Source organism: Myotis daubentonii, chromosome 14 (genome assembly GCF_963259705.1).
Source record: "Myotis daubentonii chromosome 14, mMyoDau2.1, whole genome shotgun sequence".
Classification (NCBI taxonomy): Eukaryota; Metazoa; Chordata; class Mammalia; order Chiroptera; family Vespertilionidae; genus Myotis; species Myotis daubentonii.
Window position 1 is genome coordinate 52,386,485 of NC_081853.1, and position 25,117 is coordinate 52,411,601.

Consider the following 25,117-nt stretch of genomic DNA (forward strand, 5'->3'; position numbering starts at 1 on the left):
GTAAGACAAAGAAAACCACTTAAAGGCTAGATATAAAATTCGTATGTGTGCTGTTAATTGCCAATGTATTTTAAAAGGCCTTTAAAGACAATCATAAAAACATACATACAAAAATAAAATGGACTCTTCCAGCACTGTGTTGGGGAATTGGGGTTATGGGTAACTTTTTCTTTCTCTATATATCTAAACTCTCTCTATAAATATAGCTAAAAAGTTATAACTTTTTGTTAGATGTACTTGTTTAAAAACAGGGCAGATACTTACTCAGCAAGGTCAGTATCTATAATGTTGTCTTTCCCATGAGCTGTGGCCATGAATATGCAGTTGATGATGACAGTGCAGATGATGAACATGCTGAACAATGTGACCAGCATCTGTTAAGGCAGGTACACTGCAGATGGCAAGTGTCAGTAGTTAACATAGTGGAGGCCACGGGTGCCCCTCCAGGTCCCCTTCCCTGCAGGTGCACCTAACTGAATGTTGGCTGAGAACAACTCACAGCTATCCTTAGGGGAATGGCAGCCTCCACACATGGAGGGCTACAACCCCCTTCCACATGTCTGACTGACTTGAGACTCACACAAAGCTGGGCCTTGCCTCCGGGCGTGGCAGTTCTGGGGTACAATTTGTGCCCAGAGCTCTCAAACTCAGCTGAGACCCCGTCCTTATTTGACTCCTCCTTTTGCTCCATCCTGCTTCCCTTTCTCCTTCTCCAGAGGGCATTCCTCTACCAAAACACCTAAAAATCCCTGTCTCAGGCTCTGCTTCTAGGGAAACCAACCTAAAGAGTTATTCCTTCTCTTTCTCTTCAGCACTGCATTCTGTCTACCAATCCATGTTTCTTACACCGCCCCTAGTCTAAAACTGCCTAGCATCTCCCCCACCCATACACACACATCAGTAATGCCAATGATTCCTACCTATCTTTATCCTTAAGACTGAGGGTGCAAACTCAGTCTCCAGAGCCTGGCAAGTCACATAACTAGGTGAAATGGGCTGATGTTGGGCCGCAGGGAGGGGTGAACATGTGGTGAAATAGAGTGCACACATCCCCTCTAAAAGAGGCCCCAGTTTCTCACTACAACGTCTTTGACAGACGGGAATGCAAGCCCAGCCTTGACAGGTTCCATTGTTCACAAGAAGCTGGAAACCTGGGCATTTAACATTAGAGAGTGTTTCTGAGACGTTTTAAACATTGTGTAGGTGCAACACGCTCATCAGCTAAGTATGATGCACAGGTTGACAGTTTACAACCTTTGTCTGGGTCTCAACGGAGACGTTCCTTTCTCCAGGAGGTCATCCTTGGTGCCTCCAAAGCGCAGCAGTGCCTCTCCACACCACCACTTCCAACCACCCATCTCCCTAAAGAAACAGACTGCCTTTGGCCCGCCTCCTTCCCAGGGCAGGGGCCACGCCTTGGTCACACCCAACACTAGCACACTCCTGCCCTCGGCCAGGATTTATTGACAGAATGAGCTGTTTCCACTCAAGAAACATGTGAACATCCTGGGGCGCATGCACTTTTCACTTGACCTGGACTTCATAGAAGATGCAACAAAAGGATATGAATGGACTGAGATTCTAATGGCTAAGCTTCGGACTGAATTGAAAGGGCCCAAAATGAACAAGGCACGTTTGGCACTGAAGCGGTAGATTGTTCTCTTTTTGTTCAACACCATAAATGTCTGCAAAAGACCAAACACAACAGGAATTACAAAGCTGTGACAAAACAATATTTATCATGAGTTCGTTTCGAGAAAATTCAGTGGAACCATGGATTGAGGTATAGCTTAGCTTATTATTATAACTGGTGCTCTGTGAAGTCCAAAAGGTTGGCGACCACTGGTTTAAGAAAACTTTGGGAGCAGCGGTCGCCAACCGGTGGTCCGCAGACCAGTCGTGGTCCGTGAGGTCCGAAAGGTTGGCAATCGCTGCTCTAGGGCATGTATCTACAGCGACAAGAATTAGAAGACAACTGCAAGAGATGGAAACAGAATTGAACATTCACATTAAGCAGATGATTTTAAATTCTTTTGATTACTAATAAAAACTTTGTAATGAATTTTAGAATAGTCAGGGACCTAGAGAGTCCATATTGTTATGCTTGAGCAGTTTGACATGAGATAGTCTGCCGATCAATTCTAACCTTGAGAATCTTCAGTAAAGAAACACATCAAGGTTCCCAGACTTGTTCTTCAATTCCCTCCATGGACATAGGGACAAATCTGCCTGTGGTTCTCAACTGGCAGGGGAAGCCCCACAGAAGGCATCTGGAAAGGCGTGGGGGTGTTTCTGGTTGTCTGTCACAATGACGAGGGGCCCCACTGGCCTTTAGTGGGATGCCAAACCCACACAGACCTGCCCCGTGGTACACTGTCCCCCGCACAGCCCCCAGTTGGGCCCCACTACAGAATACCAAACCTGTACCCATTTCCTCCTGGCACAGCTTCCTGGGCTCTGGGAATGAAGCAGCCCGTGGACAACAAGCTTTACTCGCAGGTTTCTAACATCAACACCAGATCTCCCTCTTTCCATTGAATTGTAATCTAGCTGTTCCTTTATGTGTCCTTAAGGCTGTTAGTTATAAAAGTATTCACAGAATATGGGGTCATTCCTGTCTCCCCATGTCACTGCCCTGTTCATATTTGACAGGTAATCCAGCATGTTCTCAGACAAGAAAGACAGGCCTTGTCACCAAGGCCCCAGACAGCAGGGCAGGGGTGCCTTGGCTGAAGTACCAGAACTTCAGCTATTTCACCAAGTTGCTGGAACTTACTTGTCTGCTGACCATGTGGCATTTTCTGTTTCCTCTAAAACAAAATGAAATGGGACGCAGGGTTCTTGAAAAGTTATGAATGAGCTCAGGAGCCCCAGACCCACTTGGGGATTCTGTGCCCGTCCTTTGGATAGAAAGACAATTTCAGGGTAGAGAGCAAACCTATCCTTGAGGGAAGTCACCCCAAATTAGTAGGTGGCATAATATGGCTCTGTGTCTGTGCCCTTTGATTTTGATATTTTATTACTGTCTCCTCTGGCTACTTTAAGTATTTCAACTAATGGTGTATTTAACTACACTTGCCAGGGTTTTAATGATTAAAATGATATATACTGACTCCTTCTGCCTGCTTGCTGACACATCTCCACCCCTTTCCCTGTAGCTCTTCAAAATAGAAGCTCCTAGAAAGGAAGTGGCCTGTGACCATGGAAAGAGCCCTTGGATTTGAGTCCCAGCTCCACCCCTCACTGGCCGTTTGACCTGGCATAAGCCACTTCCCCATTTGGTCTATGGTCTCCTCACCTGTAAGGTGGCATGTTAATGACTACTACACATACCTCACATGACTGCTGAGAGCACTGGTCATGTGAGGTCACCGTTCTGCAGAGCTCTAAACAAGGATCATGTCTTCTGATTTGAAGGGAGGACCAAGGCTGAGAAGAGACACTTCCAGAACATCCATTCAGGCTAGAACAGAGCCTGCCCTCTAGGACTGTCCACAACGCACCAAGCTGCTGCCTGCCTCATGGGTCTCCTATCCGTCCTTGAGGCAGAAGGAGGCAGTTAACTCACATCCAACAACTCTGCCTTCAAGAAGCCCCTGAATTCAGGGGCATAAGGAGAAGGAGAAATATTAGACTGTTTTGCTCCTTCATTTATCTTCCTCTTTCTTTTTTCCATTTATACCCTACTTTCCTCTGTACACACAGTCCTCATTTTGCCTGGTAAACCTAAGTCTATCCCAAGGACATATGAACCAGGCAATATTTCTTCTGAGAGATGACTTTCTCTTGGTTGCTAGTGGAGGATGCTCTCAGCATCATGTGTTTTCTAGGACTTCCCTCAAACTCCCCATCCTCCTTCCTCCCTGACCTCAGTCTGTGAGGTGGGTTTTCCACACTTCCTTGGATCCCACAGTGAGGTGATAATGGCAAGGTCTTCTGGCACTTTCCCAAAAGGGGATGGTCTGCTAAGAACTGTCCTTACTGCCCACCCAGGCTTTTCAAACAGCCAGCAGAGGAGTCTAGAATTCACATTTCCTCACCTGGGAACCCTTTTAAGGAACTTTTACTAGAATTTTCCTGCAAGAACTACATCCAGGTAGATGAAACAGCAAGTCTTTCACATATTGGCATGGGGTTTATATATAGAGTGTCCCCCCAAAAATGTATATACACTCTGAATAATTAATTGCAATGGGTTACATCTGAAAAGAAACATCAATTGAGCTATCAGAAAAAAACTATGTAAACATTTTTGGTAGATAACCTGTATAATCTGCATGTGTCTACTCGATGACGTATTCTTAGACTTCACTTATTGAGCTCTGATTATATGTCAAGTGTTGGTTTAGGGCTTTCCCCTTCATAAGGTTAACACTAAAAAGTAAACTCTAAAAAGTTTTCAAAGTAAACTCTTGTTGCTGAAGTGGACAATCTTAGAGAGCAATATTAATCCTTCACATGGGTATGCTTTACAGTTTATAACGTGCTTCCATAGCGTGTCTATGCTGTAGGGTAGAGAAAGCAGGCATTATTCCTATTTTACAGATTAAAATGGGGATCAGTGAAGTGATTTACCTAGTCATAAAGCCAATCACTGAAATGGCCTACACCCAACTTTGCTAACGGCTAGCCCAGTCCTCTGTCCTGACATTTTAATCTGTTCCAACTTTAACCTTTCTGCTGCTCCTAGTTTTCATGTTCTTCTCCAAGACACACATTACACAGAAAAAAGGGGACTGAAAGGAGTTCTCTGGGTTGTGAAGGCAATAATAGGGGGTGATAGCAAAGGGTAAGTACAGCTTGCTCCCTACAAACCCCAAGATTGGTGTTTGGAGTTCCTTGTAACACCAGTTACAACTGCATGGTTAGAACACCCCAGGCTCCCCATGGAACTACCTTATGATCTCTGTAGAATGGGTCCAAGTCTTCCAGGGGTTTTGCTATCAGCTCACGGGGAATGTCACCATAGAGCTTGGGCAACTTCCTGGAGGCCTTTAGGTCAAGCTGAGGCCGAGGTTGGGGTTCTGCCGCTGTCTTGTCTTTGAGCTTCTTTTTTTCCTTTTGGATGGCAATCCGCTTCTCAATTGCAGCCAGAGAATCAGAAGTGAAGGGGCGAAAGTTCCGCGCATCTGGGAAAATTACTGGGTGGCACCAGTCATCCATCTTCATCCTTGAGGCAACGACAAGTAGGTCCTCAGAGGGCTCTGGAAGGTAGAGATCATACAGCCTGCCCTGGGATTCCTCTCTCCAAGGACAATATCAATGGGTCTAGAAGAGTTGAAACGGAGGTGAGGGGCCTTGGGAGCTTATTGGTGTGGGACAGGTCGGAAGAAGTGACCACCACTGTGAATAAAGTAGGAACTTTGGGCACAGGCATGACCAAAGGAGGGAAATATTCCTGGAGAGTCTAGGGATAAGTGGGAGGTTGAATTCGGAACAAGAGGCAGAATAAGCCCAGTCTCTAAAATTCAGACCAAGCATAGAGTACTAAGACAATAAGATCCAACCAGCAGAACTATTGAAGTGAGGCCTGAAGATGGCAGACAAGTGGCCATTGTGTAAATGGGAGAGGAAGGAATAGGGAATCAAGTGGCCCATAGCTGTGGGTTGCAAAATCAAAACTAATTACATGTGTGTTTTCTCACATCTGATCAGCGTGGAACACAGGCATGAACATTTATACTAACATCTATGATCCTACGCCAGCTCCTTTACTTCTGAAACCCAGATCTGGCAGAAACAAGAACCCAAGAAATCAAGATTTGTCAAACAAATAGGGTCACTCTACCATGTGATGATAGCTTTCCCAAATAGCCCTATCCCTGATAGCCCCTTCTATAAGGACTTTCTCTTCAGCCCCAATCTTAAAACTAGATTCTGAGAAAAAGCAATAGTGTTCAGGCTGAATGCCTTTATTCTCCATGCCAACCATTCTCTCCTTTATTTTACTGAATGCCAACCTAGGATTGACTCACAAACTACTCACAGGAATTCTGAAGGGGAATTCAAGATCATTCAACAACCATTGTGCTCAATGTCTGTTCTGGGCATAGTGCTAGGCACCAATGGTGAAGAAAAACACAGTCCCTCCTCCTGGTCCTACAGTCATGCCATCCTAGTGCAAGGGAGAAGACAGATAAAGACAGGAAGTTACAATAGAGTAAGACAAATGCTACTATAGTGAGAAGTAGAGGGTAATACGTCTGCATAGGATAGGCATCTAGCTTTGAGGCATCAGGGATGGCCGACCTGAGCTTTAACGTCTCAGTTAAATACTGAAGGAGATATAAGACTTAGACCCAAAAAAAGGGAGGGGGAACCTAAGAGTTTTGCAGGAGGAGCAAATAGCATGAACAGGGACCCCTGGGTGAAAAAGAATACAGTGTCCATCAACAAGTTCTGTTTGCCAGAAAAGGAGAGTTTGTGGAGTGGCATGGCCAGAAAAGGCTCTAGTCAGCACTGTGAGAGCACGGGGGCCCCTATAATCCTTAGTAAAGATCATGGACTTCATTCATCCTAATGGAGAGTTGCTAAAGGGTGGGTTGTTATCATTATTGTTGTTGTTATTGTTATTATTAAAGAGGAGTACCACCATCAAGTTTTTTTAATATCCCTCTAACTGGTAAGAATAAATAGGGTTCAGGATGAGGAGAAGGAGGGAGGCTAGAATCGGAAAAATCAGCTTGAAAACTATTACAATAAATCACAATCACAGACGATGACCTAATAGAGTGGATGGACTTGACAATCACTTAAGAAATAGCCTTGATAAGTAATTAATGGGGAGGGAAGGATCTGAGGACAGTAAGGAACTAAGGTTCTTGGCTTGGGCAGCTGGGTCAAAGAGTGGTGCTATTCACTCTGATAGAGAGACTAGGGAAGGAGAAAGCTTTGCAGGAATGGATTCGATTTAAAACACATGGAATTGAAGCTGCTTGTGAGACCTGCAAGTGGAGAGATCACGGAATGCAAGTATAAGTCTATGGCATAAAATTATGCAGGGAATTGAGTGTGAAACCAAATTTAAAATAACAAGAACTGGAAGAATCATGAGAACAGCAGAAGGATTGCTGTCAGTAAGATAAATTCCTCATCTCACACAGGGACAATTCAATAACTCCTGCCTAAACTTTATAAATCAAGAAACAGAAGTTAAGAGAATTATTTATTAACAAAACAATGACTAGAAGACTGAAAAACTGAAAGAGTTAAAAGTGGGAGTGAGTAGATAGGTGAAGGCTGAGACATTGTATTTTTCATGTAATATCCTTCCAAACATACTTTCCTCCTGAGCTATTTGATTTAGTGCATGTACATGTTACTTTTATAAGATTGTAAAAGGAATGTAAAACTCCTTTGAGGTCTCAAAACATCCTCTGATTCAAAACAGAGTCGAAATACCAGGTATAGTGACATGCTCGAAATCTCCTTGAGTTGTAAAGGAAGCAAGCATAATCTCAACTTGCCATCCTAAAACATGTGAATTGTGATTTGACATGGGAAATCACAGGGACTGGAAGGGCAAGAGAAAGCTCTGTGAGACCGCCATGACGTGGGAGCTGCCTGTCAGTGAGGGCTCTGCTCATACTCCTCTGAGGACTGACTGGCCCAGCCAGCTCATAGGCCTGCTCTCCCTGAATAGACAGAAAACAAACACTTAGGAAAGAGGACCAAGGCCTCACTTCCCTAAGCAGAGTTCCTAAATTCCTCAGGAATTCACTTGCAGTTAAGACTAGGTAGCTTCAGGCCTTACTTCACATCTATAAGCTTTATAGAGATACTAGAGGCCTGGTGCATGAAATTCATGCATGGGTGGGGTCCCTAGGCCTGGCTGGTGATCAGGGCTGATCAGGTTTCCCATCTCCCTACCACCCCATCCCACCTCCTCCTCCTTCCCTTGCTACCAGCGTCTGCAGCCTCCCACCCCTTGTTCCCCATCCCAGCCCAGGGCCCCACCCCAATTGGGTGATCAGAACCTGCTGGCTCAGGGGAGGGGCCAACCACCACCAGGGCAGGTGGGTGGTGGGCTGATTGGGATCTGCCAGCGGGGGGGGGGGGGGGAGGAAGGGGGAGGGTACGAAGGAGAGACCAGGGAGTTGGCCACAGGCCCCAAGGAGGGAGCTGGCCCTCGACCCCCCTGGGAATGGGGCCATGTCTGCTGCCACCCACCCCTGGTTCCTCATCCCAGCCTTGACACTGGGGCCTGTGGGCTGGGGGAAGCTCCTGCATTGAGTGTCTGCCGCCAGGTGGTCAGTGCCCACCATAGCGACCTGTTGTTCTGTCATAACAGTCATTTAGGCTTTTATATATACTAGTATAGATATAGACCTTAACTCCAATTGTTCATTCATTCCTGTGCTAGATACTGGGGTTTTGAAGTGATATAAAACACCATCCCCAGCCCTCAGGGTCTTGTAGTGGTGTGTGTGTTGGGGGGGGGGGGGTCAGGTAAGTCAAGGATGCAGAATAAACCACACGGTGAGTGTGGGTGCACTAGGGGGAAGCATTGGGTACTGTGGGGGTCCAAAAGAGGCACAGTTATGAAGAATCCAAAGTCACTGAGCTGGGAGGAGAAAGGGAAGTGTATGCAGGTGTGAAAGCACTGAGCAAAGCAAAGGGTTTCTGTTTCTTACTTATGACTTTTCCTGCAATTATAAAAGTGACATAGCCATGTGTGCTGGACATTGTCAGTTTGCCCTCCAGACCTCTCCCCATCCTTCTCCACCCTGCTCAGTGCCCATGAAGCTGATACATATGGAACTCTCTTTAGGGTCCCTTGAACTTTGGCTTCTGGTTGGGTTTGGTCAATGGGAGGCACCAGCAAGGGACCAGAGAATGGTGGAGAGTGAGGTCAGGCTTTTCCTCCCCAACTCTCTCCCTGACAGTGGCCATGGGCCATAATGGCTGTCAGATGGCCCACCCACGCAGCTCTCTCCCAGGTTCCATAGCACCTCCATCCCCTTGCCCTGCAAATGTGGGGTGTAATGGCACCCACTATCAACACATTTGAGAACTGCACCCTCAATGATTCTGTTACTGAGCTCTGCCCATACCTTTGTAAAATGTCCCTTTAATAAAACATCCTCGAAATGCCCAGTTTGAATGTGCCATCTGTTTCCTGCCAGGGCCCTGGCTAATAGAGTCACCCATTAAATAAAATTTAGAAAACTAGAAAAGGAAATGATTACCCACACACCAAAGCCACCCAACATATGCAAGTTTTGACATTTTGGAATATTTTTTTCCATAGTCTTATTGTGTATAATTTGCATAGCTTTCATTGTAATACATATGCAATTTTACATCATGAACTTTTCAATCAATGCTTTATCACAAACATTTTTACTATAATAGGAATCATCTAATGGCATCAACCCTATTCCAGGTAAAATTTAATTCTCAGGACAATCTCATGAGATAAAAATTATCCTTAAGGTATTTCTGAAAGGAAACCTTCATCTGGAATTAGGGTGAATTATCTGTGACCTTCTCTTAAGAGGCAGAGATTTTAACCTTATATCTTCCTGACTAGAGTTTCCCTCTAGGTTTCTCTCTTGGTAAGGAGCCAAACTGGTTAACCTGACATTCACACTTACACTAACCAGTAAGCGAAGTCACTGAGGAAGTCATCAAAGGTTTGCAACTGCATGCCCAGAACATTCCAATATGGACCTGGTCCACACAACTCAAAATGCCAAAGGTCTACCTTGAGGTTCATACAGCTATAAGCTATAGGCTAAGCCCTGTGTCAATGCTTTAAATGAATTAAGAATTTCCCTCTCATAATTTCCCAAGAAATGTACAAAGTGGATATTATACCATCCACATTTACAGAAGAAAACATTGGAGTTTAGAGAAATTGAGATACTTGCCTGTGATCACATACGTAAGTGCTGGGGCATTCCTGCAACCCACCTACCTGCCTAGTTCTTCAGACTCAAAGCTAAGACATCCCAAGGAGGTGAGAGAAGGGAATCAGGAGAAGAAAGACACATAGCTTCCAGCAGGGCTGGGTCTACAGCATCCTCACTGTGTGTGACATGCTTCCCAGGACATCAGCCTCACTGCCACCTCCCCAATCACATCTCACTCCCAGAGGCATTCCACTGCCTCCACCATGAGACCCTCCCTCCCAACCAAGCAGATAGCCCAATGATAAACGTACCCAGTAAGATGCCTCCTTGTTTGTTTTGGGTGGTGGTCTGAACAGCAAGTTCTTAGCTTTGGTGACCATGTTCATTAAAGTGGGTTACAAAAAACAATATCCCCTTCCTCTTGCTTAGATCCCATAAGAAAAGCAGAAAGCAAAGGAACAGGAATAGACTGTAGCACAACTGATCTCAATCTAAAATGAATCCCAAGATTAGTGTGCTAGCTCTTCAGAGAAAAGAAAAAGTATACATTAATTTCTGATTAAGTTACCTGGCCACAGGAATTCAGAAACTATCTGGACGATTTGTACCACGGCCTGACGGAGACAAGGCTTGAGCACAGCTTTACTAACGAAGTCCAATTCCTAACACCAAGTCCATGTGGTGAGCCCCTCCTGGCACCATGCCCCGCTCAGAGCATCTGATAGACCCCACCACTGAGTCACCTGGTCTCTGCCTCTAATTTGAGCAGGAAATAGTTACAGAGACCTATAATCCAACCTGATGGGAACACACACACACACACACACACACACACACATACACGGCAGGTTCCATAGTGGCAAGTCCAGACTTGAAAGAACAGAGGATAGGGCTGTCCCCATCTCACACTTACCTGCCTTCTGGAGAGGTGGCTCTAGACAGCAGCCCCAGTGGCCCCTCTCAAAGCTCTCTCCTCGGAGCAAGTCTCTCTCTGAGTCTGAGCTCCTGCTCCCAGCAGTCGGAGCCCTTCTGGGAGGAGCGGCTCAGAAGCTGGGTGGAGAGCATGGAGGAAGGCAAATGGGAAGAGAGCCAAAATGATTTTAAAGAATCGTGTAGGAAACCCTGTAACAGGAGAAGTGACTGAGATGGTACTTACATTTATACTTTGGAAGCATCTGCCTTTAATCAGTGCTTAATCTAACTCTGCAGAAAGCATCATTAATAAAGAAACAGCTTCTTGTTTTTTCCTTTGGCCCCATCCAAGTGGGTGAGAGAATACAGAAAGGTCTATGAAAGCCATGCTGTGTTCCTGAATCCAGACTATCCTGCAGGCCACCTAACCGGGGGACTCGAGGTCTCGCCCCCCAGGACCTCCTGAGGCTCATCGTGTGAGACTGTTTACAAGGCACCCAATCTACTCCTCCTCCTTCCTTGTCTCTTGTGCCATCAACACTGGGGGTTCAGACCCAGGAAAATGCGTGCTTATTATGTGGTTGTCATAAGGGACGCCAAGAAGACCCCTTGGCCTCAAAGCATCTCCACAATCGATCTGTCATCAAACTCAAACTCCCCCACATAAACTTCTGTTTTGTTAATTCTGGGGGGAAATTTAAATCTCTTTGGGAGGTGTCACACCATAAGCTATTTTCACCATTGTCACCTTCCAGAGGCTCGCTGACAGCTGTGATAAAGGATACAAGATGGGTGTTTACAAAGAAGAAGGAGGTAGGAAGCAGGTGTTTAAAGGAGTGGTGGATTGGCATCACAGGCAGATTCCAGTCCTGTCAGAAAGGACACTAAATACTAGTCCCAGAAAACCTGGCAGGAGTCACAACTCCATCACTATAAGCTGCGTGATAGTGAGTGGATCACTCAATATCACTGAACCTTAATTTTCTCCCTATAAAATGGGATAATTCTTTCAAATATCCCTTAGTCTTAAGAAGCAAATGTAACAATGGCTGTGAAAGCACTCTGCACACACTAGATGTAAGTATCTGTTAATTTTTAAGAAGGAAAAGACCTGGCTGCTTTGCTGACTCAACACCTAGATCCCACAGAGAGGAACTGAAATCAGACATGGAGCTAGTACCAGCCTGGCGCACTGCAGACATGACCTGACTTTTTGAAGCAGTGGTCAGAAATCTAAGCCCTTGTCTAATTTCAGGGTGACTCTCAGAATAAGAGAAGACCAACAAATAGGAGAAGCACTTGGAGTTAATAAGCATTTTTTTACATGAATAAAAAAGTATGTATTTGAAGAGGTAAAGGAGACCTCTAAATCCATTATTTTAAAAGGCCCTGGTCTTTTCAAATATAAACTCTTTGCAAACATTATTTTTCCTAAGCTATTTAGTCATATTCAGACTTCGAACTCTGAAGTTTCAGAAAATCTTTCTACATCCATCTTCAAGGTAAATGCAAATGATTCCAAATGGAAGAACTTAAGTGTCAAAGAGTAATACACAAACAGACCACCCAAGCAGTATGGGGTTTGCATTGGGACATTCCCAGATTCACCTCTCCTTGCATTTGACAGACAGAGCAGAACACCTGAGTCCTCATAATAAGAGAATACTAACATCAGAGCATGGTCAGGATGCCCCCACTTTTGCATCCCTGGAGCCATACAGCATTGTCACCACTCTTGGTTGCTAGCGGGCAGCAAGCCCTGCCAGTTTCAGTCCTGCCATCTGACAAGCTGACCAGCTTCGCCATCAGTGGCCAAGTATGGTGCATCAAAAGCCACATCTCCCATCTGTTTATTTAGCAAAGATAACATTGAACCTCCACAATTGCAGAGCACCTAGAAATACCAAAGACCTGAACCCCTAAGGAGCATGCAGCCCATTGATGATAAAGGTGTACAAAGAACTATAAAACAAGAACGAGAGTATCAAAAAGCTGCAAGCAAGACTCAAACAGAGCCTCCACAGCACAGAACAGGGAGCAACTCATTCTGGAAAGATTTCCAAGAGGAGATGGGATTTGGACTAAGGCTCAGAGGATGAGTAAGAACTCAATGTGCAAATAAAGTAGAGATGGAAAAGTATGAACAAGGACACACAGGCATGTGTAGAAAATGTCAAGTGGTCCCATGAGGATGGAATATTGGCAAAAGGAGGAGCCTAGAAGAAGAGGATGAAGGGATGCTTTGCATGGCCTTGCATACCACTTGAATATCACTAAGGAGTTTGAACTTGAACTTGTACTGAGTAACAGGCATGGAAACCGGCACTGTCTTAAGCTTTTCATTTATACTTATGTGTAACTACCAAGTCTTCTGTTTCCCTAATGTGTATCACTGCTGATATCTAATTGACAATTAGACATCCACATAAACAAACAGATGTTATTGGGTAATGCTGAGGGTGTGATGTATGTCACAGCGGCTGTGCACAGCCAAACTGAACAGAACATCTTGTGGCAGAACTAGCTGGGACTGATTTTGGGGACGCAGCTCTGAGGAGGTACAGAATCCACTTCCTAGGAATCATTTGCCTTCCAAGTTGTAAGGGAGATTCCTTGGTAGAGCCTTATGGAAACATGCTCATTGAGGACACAGTTTCATGATCTTGTTCACTACTATGGCCCCATTATAACAATACATATCATTTAATAGGTGCTTAGTAATTATTTGTGAATGAATAAAAGAACTGCTAACCTCCTCACAGTCCTTTCTGAAACCCAGCCCTGGCTCCTCATTTCTGTACCAGGTATGTCTGGTTCTGGGAAGGAAGCCCTAGCAGGTCCCCCTTTGTGAGATCTTGTTCTTTACTCCCATCCTTCATTTCAAGTCAATCTGACCTTGTACAAGCCCTTCTCATCTCTCACCTAGACTGTCACAATGGCCTTCTTAATGGACAGCCTGCCCCAGCCCCTCCCTGGTAGACTGTCCCACACATTGACCACTCCTGCCCCAGCCATATCTAGCTCTTCTCTGTGCCCTGCCCTGCCTAGGCCCTGCGCCCACTCTGAGTATTGCTAAAGTGCCCTCCTCTTGCTCTTTTTTAAAAATACCTTTTTTATTATTGATAGTACTAGAGGCCAAGTGCACAGATTTGTGCACATTGAAAGAAAATTAATTAGAAGAAATATTTTAGAGGCCGAGGAGGGACCATAGGAGGTTGGCTCCAGGGCGTATCTGGCCCATCTTGCCCAGTCCCAATCAGGGCCGATGGGGGCTGTCTTGCCCAGTCCCGATTGGTCAGGGCAATCAGGGTCAGGTGTCTGGCAGGGGAGGGACTGCCAGAGGGCTCCAGGGCATGTCCAGCCTGACTTGCCCAGTCCTGATCGGCCAGACCCCAGCAGCAAGTTAACCTACCGGTCGGAGCGTCTGCCCCTGGTGGTCAGTGCACGTCATAGCGACTGGTCAAACAAACGGTCGGACACTTAGCATATTAGGCTTTTATGTAGAGAGATTATAGATATCTCTCCCTCCTCTTGCTCTTTTTCTCACTTTCCCAATTTCTCAATCCCTCAATTCCTGCTGTTTCTATAAAGCCTTTCCCAACTATGTCATCCTTGTACTAGTACATGTGAGCTCCCTCTACATGAGTAATCATCAATATTCCAATAGCAGATTGTGGCATATACTTTTATGATCAACTACACACCATTTCAAAATTATTTTGTGTTTTTATTTGGGTTTCTCCAAAAGCATTACTGGTAGACAAGCACTTTGATGCAGGAGTTTATTTGGGAGTGATCCCAAGAAACAGGAGTAAGGGAGAAAGAAATGGAAGTCTAAGGAGGAGGAGAAGCCACGAAAGGGTGTGCACTTGAAATTATTACTGTTATTGCCAACTGGAGCTCAGCCTCTTTGGGGAGCCCCTGAGGAACCATGTAGAATGAATGCACTTGAGAATTAGGAGGCTGGGCATTTATCCTCTGGCTTCCATCCTCTATCAGCTGAGGGTTGTCCACAGGGACATTAGCAGCCTCCAAGATGGCCCAGTGACCCTTATCTCTGATGTTAGAATGTAAATACAGTGGTTGAGAGTAGCCATTTTGAGACTACATAGTCTCATCCCAAATTGAACAGGTGTAACCAACATGACATTACAGAAGTGACAATGTGCAATTTCTGAGGCTCAGTCAAAAAAGGTAAGGTGGCTTCTTTCTTGCTGTTTTGAACAGCCACCATGCTGTGAAAATACTCAATCAGCCATATGGAGACTTCATGTGGAGAGGCAATGAGACTTCTTGCAATAGCCAGAATCAATTGATCAGCCATAAATCATCTTGAAAGCAGATCCTCCAAATATCAGTTAGGCAATCATTTCCCTTCAACCTCCAAATCTCTGGGCTATGCTTGCTCATGGGCTGAGAGAGCTCTGAGGGCTTTGGAGAAAGCACTGAGACAGAAAAGCCAAGAGAAGCAAGACAGCCCCTCAAGGTGGGATGCTGTTAGCATGCAGGAACTGTCCACCACAGCTTTAGCTGAAATCAGGGTTCGGCTGAGGAAATGTGACAGGGATACCAAAAGTATCTACTATATGTACTTGGAAACTTCCTAATAGATGGCTCCTGTGTATTCTCTATTCTGTCCAAAGAGTTTACCAAAGGGCTTCACATACATGTAGGTACTAAGCAAATGCTTCAATGCCCAGCTCATGAGGTCTCCTGCAACCCAACAGTGAAAACTGCTCCATTCTCTAACATCCACATTTCCTTCCTTGTACCTATAGTTAACATTTAGTTCACTTAGCTTCTACTTTCTGATATGTATTATTAAGGATTATTTTGGCTGCAAGTAATCAAAATCCTAAACTTAGCACACAGTATTTGCAAATAAAAGAGACTTTATTAGCAGGAAACAGGATTCATACAGAATCCAAGGAAAAAGAAACTATAGACCCTCATGGACTAGAACCAAAGACTGAATATGGGTAGGAACCTCATAAACTTCTATCCCTACTCAGTTTTTTTGTTGTTGTTGTGTTGGGAGTTCTTTGCTGTTGCTATTCCCTAGCCTCTTTGCTCTCTCATCTTACTGTATACTGGCTTCCTCTGGTCCGCTTTGACCTGACCCAAAATGGCCACTCTCAACCACTGTATTTACATGCTGATCCCTTTCAGTCTCAGACAAAATTTCTGGAGAAAGAGCTGAACCAATCAATGGATTCACGCAGCTCCCACTGCCAGCCTGGCGATGGATGCGGGAGGAAGAATTCCTAAAGAACTCCGGAATGGGGATAGCACCAACATCACATTATTTTCAAAATAAATGAGGCAATATGTCTGAACGTCCCTCTGAATACTCTTAGATTTTATTCAAAGGCACAACTTTATTGTTATTTGGAAAACAGTACAGTATAGAAGGAAAACACGAACACACACAGGACTTACAAATCAAAGACCTAACCTGGAATTCTACCTTGTTCTCTGAGCCTCAGTTTCTTAATCCATAAATGGCCCTGGTAACACTTACTGTACAAAATATTCACAAGATTTAGATGATCAAGGATAACACTTTGTAAAGTACAAGCTAAAATAAATGCATACAGCTGTGGTGAGAGTTAACATTTACATATGGTCTCCCACTAGCAACCATGTCCCTACCCCACACAAGATACAAATAGATACAATTCCAAATTCTTCATACCCACCATAGCCCCTACCGAGTTTAAGCTCCAACAAGAAGAAGCTACAGTGAACTACTGACTTGTCTGTGCAGGAGGGATGGGGAAAGGGATGGTGGGAAAGAGCAAGGCAGGCAGAGGCATGCTGCCAGCCTGAGGCTGGAGAGATGGCCAAGTCTATATGGAAGCTCAGCGAAGGGACTGGCTGGGAGTCAAAAAGGATATAATTAACTTAGGAATCACAATAAACTTGTAGCCACACTTAATAGGCTTCAAATATTTTCTCAATTTACTCTGGCTTCATTCTTCTCAGTTTGCCCTTGTTAAGGAGGAAGGAAAGGAAAAGGCAAGGAAAAGTCTTAAAGGGGAAGCACCACGAAGCTTATAAGAGAGAGGAAAAGGTTTAGATTTTGAAGAAAAACTCAGTGTCCTGATGTGACATCAGATAACTGTGCTGCCACTCCTCAGAGGACACATGGAGGAAGAGAGTTCCAACAGGAAGCAATGCGTCTGACCTGCCCGTGAAGCTGCCTTCCCCAGCTCCTCTCTGTCCTCTGTCCCTGCCCTCCTCTTGCCCGTCCATTAGAGGCTGCAGGTGTCCAAAGGCTGTGTGTCAGTGACCCCTGAAGATGAATGCCCCGTTGTTTGGCCATTTCAGCTTTTTTTTTCTCTGTTTTTACTGATTAGAGAGAAAGCAGGTGTTTGTATTTTTGAAGCAAATGTAAATGCATACAGAAATGCATTCACACTGTGCATAGAAGAGAAGCAATAGAGAAACCAAGATGGCGGCATAGGTGAACATCTGAAATTGCTGCCTTACACAACCACTTCAAAAATACAACTAAAAGACAAAACGGACATCATCCAGAACCACTGGTAGGCTGGCTGAGTAGAAATTCTACAACTAGAAGGAAAGAGAAAAGCACACTGAGACTCAGAGGAGGTGTGGAAGTAAAGTGCAGAGGTACAGAGGCACGCGCAGAAAGGGCTGGCAACTGAGGATGTGGTTGTCATTTTCAACTGGGAGGGAGACACAAGCTCCCGACGGCCATGACTCCTATTCTGGGTGAGTTTCTGGGGACCCAGACTCATACGGGGAGAAACTGGACTGTCTGGCATCGGTTGGAACTCGAGGACGGCTTTCTCTCAGAGGTGCTTGCAGTGATTACTGCAGGACACTGAGACCTGGGACCTCTTAGGGCAGGACTGAGGATCAGCCATAGCTGTTTTCTCCACCCTGCGGATTCCCTGAGACCCGGCCCCACCCAAGTTGTGTGCAGAGGCTTTTGAATATGAATGACCTGGCCCTTTGCAATCTAAAATTACCTAACAAACTGCAGCTGGGTCAGAGAGACCCAGAACATCCAAAAGAAGGCCCAAGGCCCCACAGCAGCTTGCACTGCTTCACAGCTGGGCCTCATCTAGGCACCTCCAAATCCCAAACAAAGAAGAGGAATCTGCAGATCTCTCCGTAGCTCCTGCTGGGTAGCCTCAGGCAGAGGCTAAATTAGCACCTCCTTAGAGATCCAAGTGCCAGTGTACCCAGTGGTCAGAGTGGGACCATCCAGATTACAACTCCTCAGATCCATAAGGCACACACTCAGGGGGCAGACTCAGTGAGCACCAAAGCCCCACTGAAGCAAGTCTTGCCCCAGAAGGGTGTCTCCAGCACAGAAGTTCTCCCACTGTAGACACAGCTGTTTCTCACAGCCAACTGGCCTGGAGGTCAATTCCTCCCAGTGATACCAACTACAATCAAGGCTTAACTACAACAAGACTGTGCACACAGCCCACAAAGGGGTGCACCAAGAGTGTCCACCTCAGGTAATTGGGGAGGCTGAGCCACTGGGCCCTATAGGACACCTAGCACAGAAAGCCACTCTATCAACACAGAAAAGCAGCCAAAATGCAGAGACAAAGAAACAGGTCACAAATGACAGAAATGGAAAAAAGAAAACTACTGGATTTAGAGTTCAAAACCACAGTTATAAGGTTTTTCAAAAATTTACTAGAAACCACCGATAAATTTAGTAAGACCCTCAATAAGTCTAGTGAGACCCTCAAGGATATGAAAAAGGACCAACCAGAAATTAAGCATACACTGACTGAAATAAAAAATATTATACAGAGATCCAACAGCAGACTAGAAGATCGCAAGGATCAAGTCAAAGATTTGAAGTACAAAGAAGTAAAAAACACCCAACCAGAAAAGCAAAAAGAAAAAAGAATTCAAAAATACGAAGATAGTGTAAGAAGCCTCTGGGACAACTTCAAGCGAACCAACATCCGAATTATGGGGGTGCCAGAAGAAGACAGAGAGCAAGATATTGAAAACCTATTTGAAGAAATAATGACAGAAAACTTCCCCTACCTGGTGAAACAAATAGACTTACAAGTCCAGGAAGCGCAGAGAACCCCAAACAAAAGGAATCCAAAGAGGACCACACCAAGACACATCATAATTAAAATGCCAATTGCAAAAGACAAAGAGAGAATCTTAAAAGCAGCAAGAGAAAAACAGTTAGTTACCTACAAGGGAGTACCCATAAGAGTATCAGCTGATTTCTCAATAGAAACTATGCAGGCCAGAAGGGAGTGGCAAGAAATACTCAAAGTGATGAACAGCAAGAACCTACAACCAAGATTACTTTACCCAGCAAAGCTATCATTGAGAATTGAAGGTCAGATAAAGAGCTTCACAGATAAGAAAAAGCTAAAGGAGTTCATCACCACCAAACCAGTATTATATGAAATGCTGAAAGGTATTCTTTAAGAAGAGGAAGAAGAGGAAAAAGGTAAAGATAAAAATTATGAACAACAAATACATATCTATCAACAAGTGAATCTAAAAATCAAGTGAATAAAAAATCTGATCAACAGAATAAACTGGCAAATATAATAGAATCATAGAAAGGGAGTGGACTGACAATTCTCGGGGGGAAAGGGGAGTGGGTGTGCGGGAAGAGACTGGACAAAAATCGTACACCTATGGATGAGGACAGTGGGGGGGGGGGTGTAAGAGCAGAGGGTGGAGTGGGAACCGGGTGGAGGGGAGCTATGGGGGGGGGGGGAGGAAAGAGGAACAACTGTAATAATCTGAACAATAAAGATTTAAAAGAGAGAGAGAGAGAGAGAGAGAGAGAGAGAGAGAGAGAGAGAGGCAATACCTGCTGAAACTCAAGCTCAGAATGAGAATGGCTGGTGTCACAGGGGAAATTGGAGGACCTTGCTCCTCATTTTTCTATGTGGCCTCAGGTTAATTGCTTCCTGCCAAAACCTGAACCTGATGAGCTCAGTTCTCTCTCTAAAACCTTCCCCTGGCTACCTCTATAGAAGGTGATCCAACCAAACCCCAGGCATGCTTGACCCTGTGGCCATCGGTCACCATTAACAGAATGTATCCTTTTGCCCTGACTGGTGTGGCTCAATTGGTTCAGCATTGTCCCATGCACCCAGAGATGGCTGGTTCAATTCCCAGTCAGGGCACATGCCTGGGCTGGGGCTCAATCTCCAGTAGGGGGAATGTGGGGGGACTTCCTTCTTGATGTTTCTATCTCTCCCTCTCTAAAATCAATAAAAACATTTTTAAAAAATAATAACAATGTGTCCTTTTATCTGCCCTCAGGGATCTCTCTTAGCCTTCCCTAAGCCCACTGGACCCCCAGTTTTTCTATTCACCTCATTTTCCTACCATCTTGCCTCTCAGGAATGAAGCAAATTTCTTTCAAGGCCTTGAGCATAACAGTGTCAAAGATTCCCCTCCCCGTCTATTTTTTTACATGTATGCCCTTGGGGACTTTCCCTCCATCTCAAGCAATTTATCTGAGTATTTCTTTCAAGTTAATAATATACTATCCCCAAAAGAAATTTTAGTAAATAAATGTGCTTCCACCTCATGGGATTGCCATAATTTAGAATTAAAGGTAATACTGTCTTATTTTTTACTGTCAACTTTATATTTAATTTTGGAAATTAAAATGGACCCCAGAAATCTTAGTTAATGCTGTTTTTGTTGTTGAGCCTCATTTTTAAGACATTTTGGTCAAATGACATCTTGAAGTGAGCATGTGTGTACAGACCACCTGGGACACCTTCCTCACCTCACCTTCTCTCACACTAGATGGTGGCTCACACTGTGCTTCTGCCAGACCACTTCATGCACTGCCCTCTCCTCTCCTTCCTCCCCAAATTCACACCAACGTTCAGGACTCGGTTCAAGTCCTCTCCTTCAGGGAGCTTTTCTCACAGAAAGGTCTTCCTTTGCTGGAACTGACAAACACTGTCCCCTCCTTCCTCCTCTGACCATTTCATGTTGGATGAGCCTCATCACCTCAATTAGATTAAAAGACGGGCCAGGGCAAAGACCATATCCTCCTCCCTTCTGTCTCTCAGCACCCAGCCTGCAGCTGATGCTCATAAATTAACATCCAAGTTCCCTATTAGATGGGATGAAAGATGCTAGATGGGAGATGCTCAACTGCTTCCAGAAAGACACTCATGTTTCAAAGCCTAAGGAAAGCAGGAGGAGGAGAAGGGAGGAAGGGAAGGCGCTCACTAAAAGCCTGTGGAGTACACCGAAGAGCTGAGCGGCAGAACAAAGCCTCATTTAAAAGGGCAAAGGAAACACTAGAAGGCTGTTAATGGTGAACTGAATATGATAAATTATTACTTAATTCACTTGTTTTCACTCCTTATTGTTATGCACAGTTAATTGGAGGGAACAAAATGCTGGGCCTTGAATGGGGTGGGAGGTGGGAGCAATCCCAGGCTGGGAGCTTCTCCAAGACCACAAAGCCATCATGTAGGGATGACAAGCACTGGGCCAATCTCCCTCCCGCCTCCTGGGTGGCCAGGTCCCATTTACCCACATTCTGATCCTCCTCGGGCTGGATCTGATGGCAGCCAGGGGCCTAAGGGAGGGAGAAGCGGAGAGGTGGGCTGAGTGGCAGGAGGTCTCCCAGGCTCTGAACACCAACTCTGCCTCTGCTGGGCCCTGCTCCATGTCTCCCACCCTAAAGAAAGCCAGAAGGCCTCAACAGCAAATTTTGACTGATTTTTTCTTACATTTCTATTTATTCCCTAAATTTATCCTGCGTTCCTATGAAATTATAAAAACACTTAGTGGGGGAGGGAGGCAAAGGAAAAATGGAGAAATGAGTAAGACAGAGCTTCTGCCTTCACTCAGTGGGGAGGACAGATACAAGCACATTGAAATCATTGTGGGCTGCACAGAAAATAATCTAACACTTAATTTAAGACTGAGAATCTGATAGAGTCTGGGATTTTATTAATAATCCTGTGGCCAAAGGGAGAAGAGGCAGGCAAAACAAGCCTGACAACACCATCAGCAGAAAAAGAAATTTAGAAATATACAGAACTGCCACCGACCAGGATTTGACAAGTAATGTTTGTATGACAATTAGTTAGCAAGACTTGGAGAGTTATGGCTACATGGCATGAGAGCCAACATTAAAATGCTGAAGTCCACCTGTCTACAAGATAGTTTAACCAACAGTATCAAAAGACATTTTCCTAATTATAGAATCAGAAAAGGAGGGTTACAAGATATAACACAGGTCTAAGTTTGTCCCTTTTCCTAAACATGCAATTAAATTTATATGTAATGTTACATTTAAGAACTCTTCTCAACCTTCAGTTTTATCACAAGAAAAAGTTTTTAATTGCTACACTCCTTTTAGTGAAGCTTTTGTGTAAACAAATGTAATCTCAAGAGAAAAAAACGTTTTCACAAGCCTGTTAATTAGAGGCTCACGGTCTCTCCTTGCATATATATCTTAAAGAAGACCCTGGAGTGACATTTCTATCAGTACAGGGAGCTGAGTACCTTGGATAATTCTTACAGTTGAAACAACTAAAATGCTGTATTAAAAGCTGAAAAATTAAAACATTTAAAAATCTCTGAGGACTCTACGGATAAAGAGAAAACAGAAACCCTTGGATGGAAGAAAGTGTTAGAACCAGGTTTTACCGGGAGGCCAAGCCCTGGAGACCTCGTGCTCCATTTGGATGGCTTCACGGGGTGTGAGGCAGGACAGAAAGCCTGGGCCCATTGAATGTGGGATGTTTAAGAGGAGTCTACTGGGTAAAGTTGGAGTACCAAGGGCTTGAACCCATAATATAAGGTGAACAAGAAATAAAATCAGTTTCTACAATCAGGCTGGTGGAAGCAAACACAAATCCTTTCTAGAGGAATTCCACTCTGATCAGGCCATAAGCAGTTCCCACAATAAGGTTTTAATAGCACTTAGCAGTTCATAACCAAAATCACAAAACATACAAGGAAATAAGCCACCATGAGTGAGAACCAAAGCAATAGGCAACAAAGATTTTAGGCACTAGAAGTATCAGACAGGAAGCTTGAGAACTAATAGAAATGCTTAAAAACATGAGGAACAAGAGACTATAAAGAATGATCTTAGCAAATTTTTAAGTGAAACAAATAGAATATCTGAAAATTAAAATATTTTTTAAATATATTTTTCTTGATTTCAGAGAGGAAAGGAGAGGGAGAGAGAGATAGAAGCATCAATGATGAGAGAGAGTCATTGATTGGCTGCCTCCTGCACACCCGACACTGGAGATTAAGCCCGCAACCAAGGCATATGCCCTGATTGGGAATCGAACTGTAACCTTCTGGTTCATAGGTCAATGCTTAACCACTATGCAACACTGGCTGGATTGGAAATTAAAATATTTAGCAACTGCAATTAGAAATGTAAAACAGCAGAGTAAACACATTTGAAGAGAAACTTTTTAAACTGGGTAATAAGTATAAGGAAATTAGACCAGAGCGCATCACAGAAACACAAAATGATACAAAATAAGAAGTGTGAAGAGACTTGTGGGAGACTAAGGCCTAAATAAATCCAATCGAAGTTCCAAAAGAAAATAGAGAGAAAGAGGAGAAAAACATTCCAAATATATTAAACAATGGGGAAATTCCCAGAATTGTTAGAAAAACATCAATCTTCAAGTCCAAGAAGCTCTGTATATCCAAAGAAAGATTTTAAAAATTCTTTAATGAAAAAAATTTCAGAACATCCAAAGCAACCAGATTCTGAAAGTTGCCATAAAGAAAAGGCAATTTAATTGATGGTTGGCTCCCCAACATCAATAAAGGAATCCAGAGAGGAAGAGAATAAAGTGTCCAATGTTCTGACAGGGGGGAAAAGTCCGTCTAAAGTTCTATGTTGAGAAAACTATCTTTTAAAAATAATGGTGGGATACAGACAATTTCAGACAAAGCCTAAGAAAAGTTTATCACTAAAAGATCCTCACTAAAGAAAATTCTAAAAAATATACCCCAAGCTGAAGAAAAAATTTCCTAAGTGGAAAGGCTGAGACCTATGAAAGGAAGGTGAGTAAAAATATGTTAATGTCTGGGTAAAGCTAAGCAAACATTGACTTCAAAATTAATAACAGTAATGATAATAATAATGCCTAATTTAAGGGGTGAAAAAGTAGACTAGAAATAGAATACTAGATAACAGAGAGATTCAAGCATCCTTAGGTCCTTGTAGTATCTGATTCAGCAGGATTTGAGTGCTGATTGACTTTTAACTAGTGTAGGCATGTTAAACAAACTCGCAAAGAAATAGACATCTGCCATCAGCACGTTACAGCTTCCAAGATTATAGTTTATTTTACACAGCTCCTTGTTTTCCTCGTTTGGAAAAACTCTAATCTCATCAACCACATGTTTACAAGCCTTCTGTGGAGCTGGCAACTGTTATTGTCCAGGAATGTCACTCCCTGCCTGGTAGACAGCTGCAAAGAGTGTAACTCTCTCCCCTCGTACCTTAATGATTTCCAAGAAGTAGTTCAGAAAAGCAGACTGGAAAGTGGCTTCGAGTTATCTCTGATACCAGCTAAGAAAACCAAGGGGAGCCAGTGCCTCCTGGGTCCAGGCTATGGTGGTCGGTGTCTTTAGGGATCAGTCTTCAGTTCCTTTTTGTACGCTTCATCCACGGTCCCCAGAAAGGGCAGCAGGCCATCTGACTTAGGGCAGATTTATGAGGTCAAGTGCCATAGTGACCATCCCGAGGTAAAGGATGAGGCCTGCAACAGGGCAATCTTCAGGGAGAATTCCAGCTCAAAAAATGAGGGACCAGGAGCAGCCCCATTCAATGTCAGACCTTCCAGTGAGTGGGATGAATCTGACAGGAGGTGTAAAATGAGAGAGCATTAACTCAGAGCCATGGGAACAAGGGTAAGACAAAATTACAGACTGAGGCCAACACTAGGCCCTGTGTGGGGCTCCAAGGGTCAAGAAGCCAAGTGCTCAGGAGGAAATGGTGACCTTGCTGCCTGCTCTGTGGGAACAACACCTGGACCAGCTTAGGATGCAGAATTCCTGGAACTTTTAATGTTTTTCACAGAGCAAGAGGAAGTTAGCTTCACTCCCAACAAAGTGCACAAATTGTCCTGGCCCACAAAGACATCTTTTTTCTTAATGGTTTAATGGGCTCTGGGTAGATAGGTGAGCCTCTGACTTAAGTGGAAAAGTCTGAGCTTATATAATACAGCCCCACAGAGCTAATAAAGTAAGGTGAGGAGCTCCTTTAAAGTTGCTACTCCTTTATAAACGTAAAGGGAAATGAAAGAGCCCTGTGGTTTGTTTTACTGGAACAAACTTTCCAAAACGTTTAATTTATTAAG

The 25,117-nt window shown here is 44.2% G+C and overlaps 1 protein-coding gene across 1 annotated transcript in view; it reads right to left on the reverse strand.

Moving 5' to 3' along the window:
- The window catches only part of SCN11A (sodium voltage-gated channel alpha subunit 11), a 90,244-nt gene that overhangs the window by 61,704 nt on the left and 3,423 nt on the right, over positions 1-25,117 (reverse strand). Inside the window, exons 2-4 of the mRNA XM_059664435.1 lie at positions 4,897-5,170; positions 1,567-1,685; positions 265-363 (exon numbers count right to left, since the gene is read on the reverse strand). Of these exons, the coding sequence (XP_059520418.1) occupies positions 265-363; positions 1,567-1,685; positions 4,897-5,170 (492 nt within the window). The remainder of the gene's footprint in view (positions 1-264; positions 364-1,566; positions 1,686-4,896; positions 5,171-25,117) is intronic.